Raw genomic sequence first — 15,295 nt, 5'->3', positions numbered from 1 at the left:
TGCTGTGCCAGACAGACAAAGTGATAGGGTTCAGGGCCCGTTTTCCAAAAGCATCTCAGATTAGGAGTACTGATCTAGGATCAGGTCCCCCCTGTAATACAATCTTCTTCATTATGATCTAAAAGGCTAGACTGATCCTAGATCAGCACTCCTGCTCTGAGACTCTCTTAATGAATACTGGCCCTGAAATACATGGCGGGCCATAAAGATTAGGCAGAGGGAATGTAATGTGAGTTTAATGAGTGCACTGTGTGAACTTTAAGCACATGCTATTGATAAAACCAAACGGTTGAGATAATGGAATCTTCATAAAACGAGCTGTCAATCAGTTCCTTGGAAGGGATAGTAAAGTTTATACCAGTCAGGCAGGCAGTTTTCTGAAGCCTCACATTTCTTTTCTTTCTTTTCTGTATTTATTGTATTGTTTCCATGGTTTGTTCAACATGAGAAGATTATTGGTTCTATTATCAAGTGAGTTTACCTGCACATATTGACTTAGAATGATCCTATGTGCATGACTGTGTGTGTCTCTTGGAAGAGTGGATAAGCAGGACGGTGAGGGTGGTCTCACGTGTGGCGCAACAGTAATACCTAGAGGGAATGGAATGGTCGTCAGAGGTCGTCAGTAATCGTTATATTCAAATGGTTGCAATTGTAATCAACTTTCTTGTATGGTGAATTCGCTTTGTGAATATGTGTCCAGCACGGCAGACAATAATCAACAGCAGTGCTATTCAGAATGAAAATACTTTCCATATTTCTTCATTTGTTTCTCCCTTTCTCATTTTAGTAGAAACACCTCCTGAATTCTATTAATTTCAGTTTGCCAATGTAATGTTGTCATTAAAATATACAATGATCAGATCCAGGAAGTCCAAGCACTCCTCTAATAGGAATTTTTATTTTTCAGTCTTTTTGATCCTAGTTTCCTGTTGTCCTGAGAGAGACTTCCTGTGTGCGTCAGGCAAATGTGTCCCCGTTGATGATGTCTGTGATTTCAAGGACGACTGTGACGATGGTTCCGATGAGGAGTTCTGTGGTACGTCAATCTGGAACCTTCCTCCGGCTTCTCTGCATACTCTTCAGCTCTAGAGAGCTATCTTTCTCTTCTCTCTGTTCAACTCTTCGTTCTTCTCGTTCAAAATGCCCGACAGAGGCTGTGGGAACCAGTTGTTTCTTCCTTTGATAAAAAAAAAACACCATTCTGTCTAACAATCAAACACTTTCTATCCCTTTAGTTTTAGTCTTAGTGTTTCTCTAGCGCGTCTCAGACTGTTTGCTGCGTCATATTCATTAGGGCACACTGTAGCAAAGCGTTTTTCAATTTAAAAAAAACAAGCGTTTCTACTGGACAAGTTCAGGTAGTCCATCCCTGTGTCCGCCTGTTATCTTCTGTTTTGTGCCCAATGAATATGACCCTGGTGTCCCCTCTCAGGGTCGTGTGATTTTGAGCGCCACTCCTGTGGATGGAACGACAGCAGTGTGGGAGTGTACCGCTGGAGTCTGGAGATGGCTAACATCAGCCTGATACCTGGACAGGACCACACCACGGGATCACCCTGGGGTATATGTCTCAATACACACACTAAGTTCATCTTCATTCCATTGAAACTAAATGGAAGAAAGATGATCTCAGTGCTACGATGCTTTTGGGAAACCCAGCCCTAGTGAATAGAATGGTCACATAGCTCCATTGTTATGACTGCTGTGTTGTCCATGTGCATCTTTATACAGTATATGTGCTGCCTGCTTGATGTGTGTGTTTATATGTCCCAGGTCATGTTATGCATGTGGAAGGAGACAAAGCAACACACTTTGCCAGGGCCGTGTTGGGGCATTCCGTTGACAAACCAATGGCTTTGGGATGCCAGATAAGGTAAGGAGAAATTCTGTACTAGTCAGCGTTTCCCTTTCATTTATGGCACAGCTGTTTTAATCACTGCGTAACAAAAAGAGGAGGGAGAGTTCGTGCGGTATAAAGTCATAGTTTTTCATCTGGGAATACATTTGTTTTGTGTCTTCTTAAAAGTATTTAATAACCTGATGGTGTATTGAAACAGCTATTTACTAAAATACAAACAAATGCGTTTCTATGTGGTAGCTAGAGCTCATCTACTATGATATCAAGAAAGGGTTTAAAATGTTGTTTGTGGGTTCTTAGCCAGACATGATCAGAGGTAATTGGCCTTAGCCATTACACATTAGCCATTACAACAAGAGGTCCAAGCCTCTTTGTTGAGGTCGCTACAGTAGCTGTTGTACTAAGGATGCTCTGATATTTCTAGCTTCTGTTACCACCTCTATGGTGACTTTAGTGCATCCTCTCGGATGTATCTGGAGATGATCCGAAACACTGCGAGCACAGAATTACTGATGATCTACAAGCCACAGCAGACTAGAGGATGGGAGAATGCTACGGCCTTCATCGGTAATCAACCAGGAGGTTTCAAGGTTGGCATTGGAAACAACACACACACACACACACACACACACACACACACACACACACACACACACACACACACACACACACACACACACACACTCTCTCTCTCTCTCACACTCGTACACGCACACTCTTTTTCTCTCTTGCTCTCGCTCTCTTTTTCTCACCCCTTAGTTGGAGTTTTCTGTGGACCCCTCATCCCATGGAGTTCAGGACATCATGCTGGACGATATCAGCTTTGAGAGCTGTGGGGAAGGGGACATACCTGCAGGCTCCCAACTCCTCACCTGTGACTTTGAGAAGGACACCTGTGCCTGGTAATGACAATAACAATAACAACCATAATAAGAATCAATTTCATCTCCAGTCCTCATAATCATACTCATCATCATCATCATCATCCTTAAGATAACATTATTCCTGGTTATGTTTAAAGGTACCCAGACCACACTGTTTCCCTTCTGTGGAAAAGAGCAAGAGGAATAGACCACACTACTGGCAGTGGTAAGTCAAGTGTTTGCCAAACCACGACTAGATCATATCCTAGATGGAGAGATGGATTATGAGGTGTTTTAGTCAGGAAATGTAAACAGGATTATTCTCTTGGTGTGTGTTTTGTTTATTTGATTGTGTATGTATTGGATATTGTCTACACTACATATGCAAAAGTATGTGGACACCCCTTCGAATTAGTGGATTTGGCTACTTCAGCCACAACCGTTGCTGACATGTGTATAAAATCAAACACACAGCCATGCAATCTCCATAGACAAACATTGGCAGGGGCCTTACTGAAGAGCTCAGTGACTTTCAACGTGGACCGTCATAGGATGCTACCTTTCCAATAAGTCAGTTGGTCAAATTGTTGCCCTGCTAGAGCTGCCCCGGTCAACTGTAAGTGCTGTTAATGTGAAGTGGAAACCTCTAGGAGCAACAACAGCTCAGCCACAATGTGGTAGGCCTCACAAGCTCACAGAACAGGACCACTGAGTGCTGAAGCGTGTAGCGCATAAAAATCGCCTGTCCTCGGTTGCAACACTCACTACTGAGTTCCAAACTGCCTCTGGAAGCAAAGTCAGCACAATAACTGTTAGTTGGGAGCTTAGTGAAATGGCTTTCCATGGCCAAGTAGCCGCACACAGGTCTAAGATCACAATGCCAAGCGTCGGCTGGAGTGGTGCGAAGATCACCGCCATTGGACTCTGGAGCGGTGGAAATGCGTTCTCTGGAGTGATTAATCACGCGTCACCGTCTGGCAGTCCGACAGATGCTACAGCATACAATGACATTCTAGACAATTCTGTGCTTCCAAGTTTGTGGCAACAGTTTGGGAAAGGCTCTTTCCTGTTTCAGCATGACAATGCCACCGTGCACAAAGCGAAGTCCATACAGAAATTATTTTTTGAGATCGGTGTTGAAAAACTTAACTGGCTTGCACAGAGCCCTGATCTCAACGCCATCGAACACCTTTGGGATGAATTGGAATGCCGACTGCGAGCCAGGCCCAATCGCCCAACATCAGTGCCCGACCTCCCTAATGCTCTTGTGGCTGAATGGAAGCAAGTCCCTGCAGCAATGTTCCAACATCTAGTGGAAAGTCTTTCCAGAATAGTGGAGGCTGTTGTAGCAGCAGAGGGGGGACCAACTCCATATTAATGCCCATGATTTTGGATTGAGATGTTCGACCGAGCAGGTGTCCACATACTTTTGGTCATGTAGTGTATGTTTCTGTAGATTACATTTCACATGGTAATCAGAAACTAGGTTTCCATCCAATTGGAGACAGATTTTCATGCAAATATGCTAAAACCTGCATAAAAATAATATGTGCATTTCCCATCAGAGATGTGTTTCCATCAAATTGACTTGTTGCGGATTAGATGCTGTGCGTGATGACGTTGTGCACATAAAAATTACTTTTGCGATTAAATTCCCATTTACCGAATAAAAAAATGTTAGAAGTTTTGTCACAAACATTGTTGCGTTATAGCGAATGTGCCCACTCTGAAGTTGGCACATGCCAACAACTCAGATACAGTGCTGGTAGGCTAGCCTATTATTATGGACTAGAGCGAGATTCTTTTTATTTGTCAAATGGCAGCCAAGAATGGATCATCATGTCACCAGAATAAGACCATCGATATTTATTGGAAAGGAGCATCAAACTCATCACCTTGCACTTTCACCACCCTGTGAAGTTCATCCTAATGTATTTAATCTGTAGTCTGATAAACTGCATGCTTTCCCGAGTCGTAGTTGGAGGTGACTCCCAAGTTTACTTCGATATGATGGTTATTATATCAATATGTGTTCATGAATGCGTTTTCACCGCCATTTCTCACATAATTCATTTTACTCAAACAAAAAGATCCCACCTAGCGATTTAAAAAAAAAAATTTTACCAAAGACTTCCATTTTTTTAATCCATACTTTACTTGCATAAAAAAGTTGGATGGAAACCTGGTTAGAGTACAAGATCGTTCTCAACTGTGTGTGTGTGTGTGTGTGTGTGTGTCTGTGTCTGTGTCTGTGCGTGCATGTACTTGCGTTAACAGGTTATTTCATGTCCATTAACGCCAGCAGCAGGCTGGACCCCTCATCAACAGCCAGACTCATCAGCTACCCTCAGCCAGCAGGCACAGTCATCTGTGTTAGCTTCTGGTATCGCATGTACGGCAGTGATATTGGTAAGGTATTTTTTTAGGCTCCACTGATGGCCAAATTCAATATCTTTGAACTCATTATTTGCTAAAGGCAATTAGTATTTTTTTCGTCCCAATAAAGATACAATTGAGTGGGGAGTTTCAATACGCATGATAACTCTGACATCAGACTCCGAGGAGGCCAAAGGGGATCAAAACAGACCAAATGGTGCCTACTACCTATTGTCCCAGTTGAACAGAAATGACCCCTATCTGGTTCTTCTCCAGGCTCCGTAAGGTTCCTCACCAAGTCAACCAGAGAGCCAGAGACTGTTGTGTGGATGAGACATGGGACTCAGGGGAACAAGTGGCGCTTTACAGACCTTACCTTCACCACTGACACCCCACTACAGGTACATACCGAATGTCAATTTAGAATAAATTGACATATTTGTAGGGGGTAGATGTATTTTTTGTTATAATACATTTTTCAAGGCAAACAAGGCCAAATAAATGATTGGTTGCCTCAGTGCCTGTGTGATCCAGTGGTTACAGCCGATGACCCGGCACAGGTATGCCAGAGTCGACATGGGTTTGAATCAATGATGTATATAAACCATGGATTGCTGAGGCTATGTGTTGGTACTCCCCAGTAGGAACAGTCCTCCATAGGAATGAATAGTATTTCACTAAACATTTTCAAGGAAAAAATTACATGTATTAAAGTATTTTTTTGTTGTAGTCGGGACAGTGTCATTAGTAATCTCAAAAAATTATACTTTAAGGAAAATGTTTTACATATTTTTTTATTTGAATGTTTAGTTCACATAGTATAATTTAAAAGTATGCACTAAGGTGTCTGTAATAGAATAAATGTGGCAAAAATGAATGTAGACAGGAGGCAGCGCCAATTGGCCCAGCGTCGTTCGGGTTTGTGGAGGGTTTGGCCGGCCGAGTTGCACGGTGTTTCCTCTGACACATGGTGCGGCTCGCTTCCGGTTTAAGCTAGCAGTGTGTCTAGAAACAGTGCAGCTTGGCAGGGTCGTGTTTCGGGGGACGTGTGATTCTCGACTTTCGCCTCTCCCAAGTCCATACAGGAGTTGCAGCGATGGGACATCACTGTAACTACCAATTGGGGAGAAAAAGGGGTATAAAATAAAATATATATATATGCTACGAACTTTGTTTGGTGTCAGTCTTCACTGAAGACTACCTGTGCTGGAGGACATCTGCAAGATGCTGCTGGCAGGGTTAAATAATAAATTAATGTCAAATCAGTTAGACTAAGTTGTTGTCTTTTTTGTTTGCTGTCACAGTTTACCTTAAGGTGTAAAAAAATGACCAAACAAAATTTGTAACTAGTACTTCTGACTGGATACTTTGTTTACTCTTACTGCTTAAGAGGGCTTGAGTAGTTTCTTAATTGAGTAAATTACAATCTACTTTTACTAAAGTACAGATGTTCAGTACTTTACCCACCTCTGCAAATTATACGTAGCCTAACTATAAAACGTGGGCCAGCATCCACACTGGAGGAAAGTTTGTCGTTCTACAGTAGGCCTAAATACATCAGCTGATGGCAGGGAAACAAACAGTAGCCTATTATTGGTTTTCACATCTTTCATTATGTGACAATGGACAGGCTAACGGGTAGCCTTCAGAATGTAGCCTATTGGAATATCATCAAAAAACAAGGTGTCTATTGCAACCGTCGATGGCACTAGATGATCGCCAGTTGATGTGTTGTTAAACCGTATGCGCTAAATTCACCCGCACAGCTGATCTCAATTGCAACCATTATTGGTCACCTCATTTCCTCTCCCTAAAAGATGATGTTGGTGTCACCTTAGTCAGAGATCTGTATATGATGATGAGATGCTCATGTCTCCGCCCTAACAATGGGAGTCGTTGTCCCAAAAGCAGGAATCGCAGGCATCAAGTTTAGGCCTGCATATTATTAAGCCCACAGAAATGCATTGGTCTTATTCTGGACAGATTTTGGTGAGAGTGAGCCCTCTCGCTTTGCCTCTTCCTCTTTGTCTTAGTCCTGCTTGCAACCAAAGTCCTTCGTGATACGCTTGCCCTCTGGTTGGTATTTTCATCAGAACAACTTAGTCCTTTTTTAACAGACTAAGGGCGACTTACAGTATCTATTTGACAAGCGTTCCGTAAAATGCACCATTGAAAGCATCCTGTTGGGCTGTATCACCGCCTGGTACGGCAAATGCACCATCTATACATTTTGACCATATACCATCTGTATTTTTCAATGTATTGTCATGTATTTTGACCACATAACGTGTGTTTTTCAGTTCATATTGGAGGCTGTGGTGGGTGGTAAGAAAGGTAGCATTGTCATAGACGACGTGGTAGTGAGCAGCAGCAGCAATGTCAATGGCTCCTGTCCGGCGGAGAGAGAGTGCACCTTCCAGGGGTCCCTGTGTGGCCTGCAGGTGGAGATGTCTGGAGACTTCACCTGGAACAGAACCACCGGGGCCCTGGGGGCCAACACCTCCAGCCCAGCGCTGGATCACACTCTGGGTACTGAACTGGGTGAGAGAGACACGCACGCACACACATGCACGCACACAGGCAGGCACTCGTACACACACACACACACACACACACACACACACACACACACACACACACACACACACACACACACACACACACACACACACACACACACACACACACACACACACACACACACACACACTCATCCTGTATATGATGATATGTTTTTGCTCAGGATACTACCTGAGTGCCCAGCTGTGGAACCACCACGTGGGTAGCAGGGGGCGTATGATAACGGGGGTGAACGATGCCACCCCTCGCAGTGGAGAGTGCTGGATGTTTTGGTACCACATGGAGGGCAGGGCCTCAGGGGAGCTCAACATCTACCTGCAGCCCTTCCCAGGCTCCAGGACCCAGACCCTACTGTGGAGCAGGACTGGAGACCAGGGAGATCGCTGGAGACACGGCCGAACTACGGTCCTCAGCCCTGATATACCTTACCAGGTACATGCAGACACTACTGGCACTGCTTTTACTACTACTGGTGCTACTACTACTATTACTATTACTACTACTGCTTCTGCTGCTTCTGCCACTACTACCACTACTATTACTATTACTACGACTGCAACTGCTGCTGATGCTGCTACTGCTACCACTACTACCACTATTACTTCTGCTACAATTACTACTGCTACTACTATTACTGCTGCTGCTGCTGCTACTACTACTATGGATTATTTGTAATTGAGATTAAGTAATCAAATTACAAAAATGAAGTAACTGTAATTAGCCCGGATGACTTAAAAACATTCTTCATCAGGATTACAGTTACTTTCTTAAACAGCTAATGACATTTAGGATTTCTTCATCTAATATAAATAGGAACATTTGATAACACTTCGTCAGCACTGCTGTCATTTTGTCATAGTAAAATGGTCAGGGCGTGGCAGGGGGTTGTTTTGTGTGGGTTTTTGGGTTTTCTGTTTCTATGTGGGAGTGTTCTAGTTTTCTATTTCTATGTGTTGTTTTTTCATGTTTGGCCGGGTATGGTTTCCAATCAGAGGCAGGTGTCTTTCGTTGTCTTTGATTGAAAGCCATAGTTAGGCAGCCTGTTTTCCTTTGGGGTTTGTGGGTAGTTGTTTTCTGTTTAGTCTAAGTGTACCTGACGGGACTGTTGGTCGTTTTGTTGTTTTTCGTTAAGTGTCTTCATTAAAGAATTAAGAATGAGCACTATCCACGCTGCGTCTTGGTCTCCATTCAACGACCCCTGTGACACTCAAGACTTTTCACATGCTCTCAACCCGGCAAGTTTCTATTGTCCTGCTGAGCGCCCATCAAGGGTGCATGGCTTCTTTTGTATTCCAATTGATTGAATCAATAGATTAGGCTACCAAACCATTTACCACAGGCCTGGTCAATCAGAAAGTTGTCTGGACTCCATAGAGTTGCTGCTTTGTAGTGTATTTACAGTTCACTTTCACTCTGTCTCTGAGTAGCGGGAAAGAAAATGCTATCTAATCGAGCAACATTTAAAACCGAGAATTGTAGAACCTATTGTCCAACCCAAATGTTATGGTAATCAGTGGTTAAGGTTATACATCACAGTATCTTGAATCACGCATTCCTGCTCGGACATGCTAATTAATTTAAACAATTGATCTATTGAATCATACCATTTTAGCAGTCTATTAGACTTAAGTCATTTGAGTGGGTTTAAGATAAGATCATTAGACTACTCGTTTGTTCTATTGCCTGACCCCGCATGACCAAATTTGTTGGCTTGTGCCGCCAACTGAAAACGTTAGGAAAAGGTTTCTATTGAGCCCTGTGGATGGTCTCACAATATCAAATAGAATGTGAGTTATAGCATCTGTATGCTTTCACACCAGTCCCCAAATTAGAAATAGTCATGTTACTATATTTTAGTTGCAGTTAAAATATGCCCGGGTGTTAGAATTGAAAGTAATCCAAAAGTAATCGGTTACGTTACTGATTACTTTATTTTTCATGTTAAAAGTAATCTGCCCAACACTGACTATTACTACACAACTGAATTGAAATCACATTGACCCCAACTGTGGTGTTTGCATGAGAAAGCCAAACACACATTTTGGTCATACATTAATTAGCACTAGAAGTAGATCCACACTGATACAGTGTTTTATCACATATAAACCATTAAACATCTGATTGAGCGTCATAAATCATCTTCCAATGAAAAGATAAAGAAAATAGGCATTTTGCTTTTCTGTGCTGGCACGTACATGGTTGAGTTTGTCACAAAGTCCGCCATGGTCTGCGATATAATCTTTGGATAATCTGAAAAACGGAAATATACCCTCAACATAATCAGACACGTTTTGTGCAAACAGTCTGGTGAGTGCTGACGTGCAATCTGCAGTCAGGTCGTGCACTTCAACCCTTCAGTAGACCACTAAAGGTGTACTAGTACACACAGAGAGTCAGAATGAGAGTACGGGGTGATATCTAGGCATCCTATTGGCACCCTATTCCCTAAATAGTGCACTACCTTTGACCAGAGCCCTACAGTGGTGCACTATATAGGGAATAGAGTGCCATTTCAGACAAACCCTAGATATAGTATGATTTCTACTCTGGGATTCAGCTGAGGACATCTTCAGCTGAGGACCACTGTTTACTGTACCCTGTAATCTATTTTCCCACTAATTTTCACTTATGAAGCATGGACCCTGTACGTATTGTAGTACAATCAAACACAGACAGTTCATAGATAGACTCACTAAGTTTACGGCAATGTGTTTCCTGATTGACAGGTCATCTTTGAGGCTGTGGCCGGGGATGGCCGGGAGGGGGACATTGCCATTGATGACCTCACCCTTGTTAATGGGCCGTGTCCACCACAAGGTGAGTGTGTCAATGAATCGATGACCAGTGGGATGTTAATGTAAAAAAAAAATACACACAGAAACCAGAAAGGCTCTGAAAGCTATTCTTACTATGTGTGTGTTCTTGAGTTCGTGCACACGTCCATCCATATGTGTGTGCACGTAAGTCCATGCGTCCATCAGTGTGTGTGTGTGTTCTGCAGGGTTCTGTGACTTTGAGATGGACTACTGTGGCTGGCTGAACAGTCCCCCAGCTGAGTCAGGAGTGGACTGGGAATGGTGGTCAGGGTCCAGTGGAGGACGCTTCTCTCCAACAGTGGACCACACCACCAACTCTGGCCAGGGTAGGCTGACGGTGTGACTGAAGGGGTTTGATCCCAGACTCATATCAAACATCTCCAATCCCCCAAAAATGTCTATTGTGTTATTGACTGTACGCTTGTTTATTCCATGTGTAACTCTGTGTTGTTTCTGTCGCACTGCTTTGCTTTATCTTGGCCAGGTCGCAGTTGTAAATGAGAACTTGTTCTCAACTAGCTTACCTGGTTAAATAAAGGTGAAATAAAAATTAAATAAATAAAATTCAACTCTGTCTGTGCCAGGCCTCCCGGGTGGCGCAGTGGTCTAAGGCACTGATTCTGGGTTCGAGCCCAGGCTCTGCCGCAGCCGGCTGCGACCGGGAGGCCCATGGGGCGGTGCACAATTGGCCCAGCGTCGTCCGGGTTAGGGAGGGTTTTTGTGGTGGTTAATTTCTGTATTACCAAATGAGGAGAGAGACAAACTTCACACACCAGTCAGAGTTATACTTAAACTACATCTTTAATAATAAGAGCTTTGCAATAGCAATGACTTTCAACGATTCGCCATTTCTAATGAACCGTTGAGTGACAACACAATGGCTACTGAGATCTTTTATAGCAAAGATACACCCCTCTCAACCTACATGACGAACAACAGATACATAGAATGGTCACAAGGTTAAGATTTGTATGAAAGATATCTATAATACTTAGCAGACAGCAACTGCTGTGTCAACAGTTTTCATTGTAAAGACCAGTGTCTGGTCCTCCTACTCCAAACTGGAACCGTCTCACCCTGGTACGGTATAGCACAAAAACATTACCTCACGTTATCTGGAATGCTATTTAGGTTTTATCACCCAAAGACATCGTAAATCTCCTCTGTCAGTGTTATCTCATAGAGGCCCATCCTCAGTAGAACACACACACACAATAGTTAACAGAATACTCTATTCTGTCGAATAAAACAACCATTATAATGCAATACAAGCATTATAACATAATCTTGCAATTTCCACGCCATTTGGCCAGCACGGATATCCTTGTCTCATCGCGCACTAGCGACTCCTGTGGCGGGCCGGGCGCAGTGCACGCTGACCAGGTCGCCAGGTGTACGGTGTTTCCTCCGACACATTGGTGCGGCTGGCTTCCGGGTTGGATGGGCATTGTGTCAAGAAGCAGTGCGGCTAGGTTGGGTTGTGTTTCGGAGGACGCATGGCTCTCGACATTCGCCTCTCCCGAGTCCGTACGGGGGTTGCAGCGATGAGACAAGACTGTAACTACCAATTGGATACCACGAAATTGGGGAGAAAACAGGGTAAAAGATAAAAATAAAAAATCTATTAAAAAAACTCTGTGCCACAAGATCATATTTGACCGCTGGGCTAAAGTCTTAGCTCAACTTTAGGCTTGGGGAGCTAAAACACGTCTTCAAGCCTGTGTGACCAATTGGGTTTGAGCTCTGGTCGGCCCTGTGCCACAAGACAGTGTTAGCCTGCTGACGTTTATACCCAGGGCACAGCGTTTCCCGCTGTGGTTTTCATTGTCTAAAGAAAATGGCTTTACTTGTGTTGTTTGTTGTGGCTCTCCTCTCCAGGACACTACATCATCTTCTTAACAGGTGTATTGTCCTCTGGACTGGAGATTACCCAGCTGCAGAGTGAACCTATGGAGGCGGTAGAGAATGCATGTATAGAGTTCTGGTACTTCATGGACATGTGGGGAGATATGGGTAAGTAGCCTGAACTGGCTCTGATATGGCTGTAAATGGTGAAGGATATAATGCGAAACAATAAACCGATCTTGCATGCACAGGAGGTTGGTGGCGCCTTAATTGGGCTCGTGGCAATGGCTGGAGCGGAGTCAGTGGAATGGTATCAAATACATCCAACACATGGTTTCCAGGTGTTTGAGGCCATTCCATTTGCTCCGTTCCACCCATTATTATGAGCCGTCCTCCCCTCAACAGCCTCCTGTGAGTGTAATACCATGCCACTATAGGGCCTACTGGTGTCATACATACCAAAAAAAAGTGTGCATTTAGTGTTTGCTTCCTCCCCAGATCAAATGGAGCTGACAGTGTATGTGAACGAGACAGGCGTTCTACGGTCGATATGGAGCAGATTTGGTAAACTCGGCACAATCTGGTATCAGGCCATGGTGGACTACAACGCTACAGGACCACACCAGGTCAGACAACGGTCAACCAATAAGACAGCGGTCAACCAATGTACTAGTGAGCATTCAAGTAGACATTGTTGGACCATGTGTTTTGTTGCAGATCATATTTTCTACCAAGCGCCCAGGCAGCGAAGACGGAGGCATAGCCCTGGATGACATCCACGTTAGAATGAACCTGACCTGTGCAGAGCTGATCCCAACCACTTTAGCCCCCACCACAGTACCCACCACCCCTCCAGCCACCCCTATGGACTGCACCTTTGAACATGGTGAGGCACAGAGAAGAGGCTTACTAGGAAATACATTAACCTGGTCCCAGATCTGTTTGCTATAGGTTTGCCAACCCCTCCTAGTTTAGCCTGAAGTCTCCTGGAATTGCGGAAGAATTCCAAGAACATTTACTAAGTTCTGATTGACATTAAGAATGAGTTGCATGGAGGGTTCAGCTTCATAAAGGAGCGCTGTGAAGATGCATTAACATAAGCCAGTAACAGAGAAGATAGGAAAACTACATGAGATGAAAATGTTCCTGTCTTTCCCCATCAGGCCTGTGTAACTGTGTCCAGGAGAGTGACGATGCCTTCGACTGGGTCCACTCCCAAGGCCTGCAGGTGGACCAGCCATGGAATGGACCGCTGTACGACCACACGGTCGGAAATGACAAAGGTACTGTTCTGGAAGAGCTAGCTACTGTCATGGAAATTCTACACAGGGACATTCCAAGTCCATTTTAAATGAATCATTGTTTGTTATCAACATGCTTGAGAGGTCACAGTCAAACTTAGATGCATAAAGTACCGGTCTGAAGTGAGCTTCTCCCACGGGGCAGTCCCGTTAGATCCCTTTATATACTGGTTACACGTTACATAGGCATAGTTCATAGGGTTGGTTCCGTCATGCATCTGGCACCATCTCCTACATATTCTGGCCGTTCTGCCAGATGGTCCAAAGGAGGGGGTTATGTCGCCCCCCCCCCCCCCCCCCCCCCTATATCTTTACCAAGCACAGGCAGGAACCAAGGATTATTTATGACACTAAGACAAGATGAAATTTTGAAGGCAGTCTCTTCACAAGCTAAAATGTTACATCACATTACTCATAGGGAGACAAATTAAACATCCCTGCATCTGCCACAATTGTCACTCAAAGTGACAAAGACTGTTATTTAAAAATGGCTGCTTTGTGTCCTGTGTGTGTGACAGGGTTTTACCTGATGGTGAATATGTCTGGTAGCGTGGACGGTGAGACCGCGGTCGTCTCTGTTCCTCTTACGTTCCAAACCACGAACCTCTGTGTTGGCTTCTGGTATTACATGTTGGGACCATCTGTGTCCAACCTGGACCTCTTAGTACAGACGGTATGCACAGTAGACAGCTACTACAGTATGGGCTGCTTTCCCAGACACAGACTCAACCGGGTCTTGGACTAAGAAGTACTTTCAATTCAGAATCCAAATTGAGCTTGTTTTTTTTAGTCCAGGACTAGGCTTAATCTCTGTCCTGGCCGTATATGTTTTACACTGATGTTTTATAAGGAGTTTTTACAACTCTGGGCCTTAGTTACATTATAATGAACATACAGAATTCCCTGATGACTGCTATTGCCCAAATCATTGTCAATATATGTATTAGTGGCAAGGGTGTTTAGAGTAACAAATAGTAGCCTTCTACAGTTGGTTGAACTGACCGTTGAACAAGTGCCTTTCATCGCCAAGCTTTTACGTTATTGTCCTCTAACTTGCACATAACTACCTTCTCAGCTAATAGTTCTGTTTTCTCAACGTGTCACATATAAGAGTATTGTAACATTTAGTATTACATGGAACAATAATCATTCTCCTCATGGTAGAAAACATCAAGAACTGTGGTGTGGACTCGCCAAGGCTGCCAGGATTCAGAGTGGATGAATGCACAGGTTCAACTCAGCATAGTAGACACACAGGAGGTATGCACACACGCGTGCGCACACAGACACACAGTGGTAATGAGGGCTCAGAACAGGGCAGCACGGCTGGCCCTTGGATGTACATAGAGAGCTAATATTAATCATCTGCATGTCAATCTCTCCTGGTTCAAAGTGGAGGAGAGACTGACTTCATCACTACTTGTATATGTGAGAGGTTTACCTGATGGTACACACACGTGCACATTGACATGTTGAATGCACCGAGCTGTCGGTTTGAACTACTGGTGCGCAGCTCGGACACTTGTGCATATCCCACAAGACATGCCACAAGAGGTCTCTTCACAGTCCCCAAGTCCAGAACAGACTATGGGAGGCACACACTACTACATAGAGCCATGATTACATGGAACTCTATTCCACATCAAGTAACTG

At 44.0% G+C, this 15,295-nt stretch overlaps 1 protein-coding gene across 2 annotated transcripts in view; it reads left to right on the top strand.

The window, feature by feature from the left end:
• The first annotated feature begins 305 nt into the window (after positions 1–305).
• Positions 306–15,295, top strand: part of si:ch211-106h4.4 (MAM and LDL-receptor class A domain-containing protein 1) — a 38,530-nt gene continuing 23,540 nt past the window's right edge. The window contains exons 1-19 of one of the 2 annotated variants that reach the window (XM_014139746.3): positions 306–471; positions 911–1,039; positions 1,436–1,564; positions 1,777–1,876; positions 2,316–2,451; positions 2,621–2,763; positions 2,883–2,950; positions 5,002–5,133; positions 5,377–5,501; positions 7,401–7,641; positions 7,844–8,112; positions 10,407–10,497; positions 10,682–10,822; positions 12,375–12,509; positions 12,840–12,967; positions 13,059–13,227; positions 13,505–13,624; positions 14,161–14,315; positions 14,807–14,902. In XM_014139746.3, coding sequence (XP_013995221.3) covers positions 444–471; positions 911–1,039; positions 1,436–1,564; positions 1,777–1,876; positions 2,316–2,451; positions 2,621–2,763; positions 2,883–2,950; positions 5,002–5,133; positions 5,377–5,501; positions 7,401–7,641; positions 7,844–8,112; positions 10,407–10,497; positions 10,682–10,822; positions 12,375–12,509; positions 12,840–12,967; positions 13,059–13,227; positions 13,505–13,624; positions 14,161–14,315; positions 14,807–14,902 — 2,535 coding nt within the window. In that variant the 5' untranslated portion in view covers positions 306–443. Of the gene's footprint in view, positions 472–910; positions 1,040–1,435; positions 1,565–1,776; positions 1,877–2,285; positions 2,452–2,620; positions 2,764–2,882; positions 2,951–5,001; positions 5,134–5,376; positions 5,502–7,400; positions 7,642–7,843; positions 8,113–10,406; positions 10,498–10,681; positions 10,823–12,374; positions 12,510–12,839; positions 12,968–13,058; positions 13,228–13,504; positions 13,625–14,160; positions 14,316–14,806; positions 14,903–15,295 lie in introns of both variants that reach the window. The other variant, XM_014139745.3, reaches the window with a different exon arrangement.

The sequence above is a fragment of the Salmo salar genome, chromosome 14 (assembly GCF_965601325.2).
Source record: "Salmo salar chromosome 14, fSalSal1, whole genome shotgun sequence".
In the NCBI taxonomy this organism is placed as follows: domain Eukaryota; kingdom Metazoa; phylum Chordata; class Actinopteri; order Salmoniformes; family Salmonidae; genus Salmo; species Salmo salar.
The sequence above is the reverse complement of the archived record's forward strand: the minus strand, read 5'-3'. Positions and strand labels throughout refer to the sequence as shown.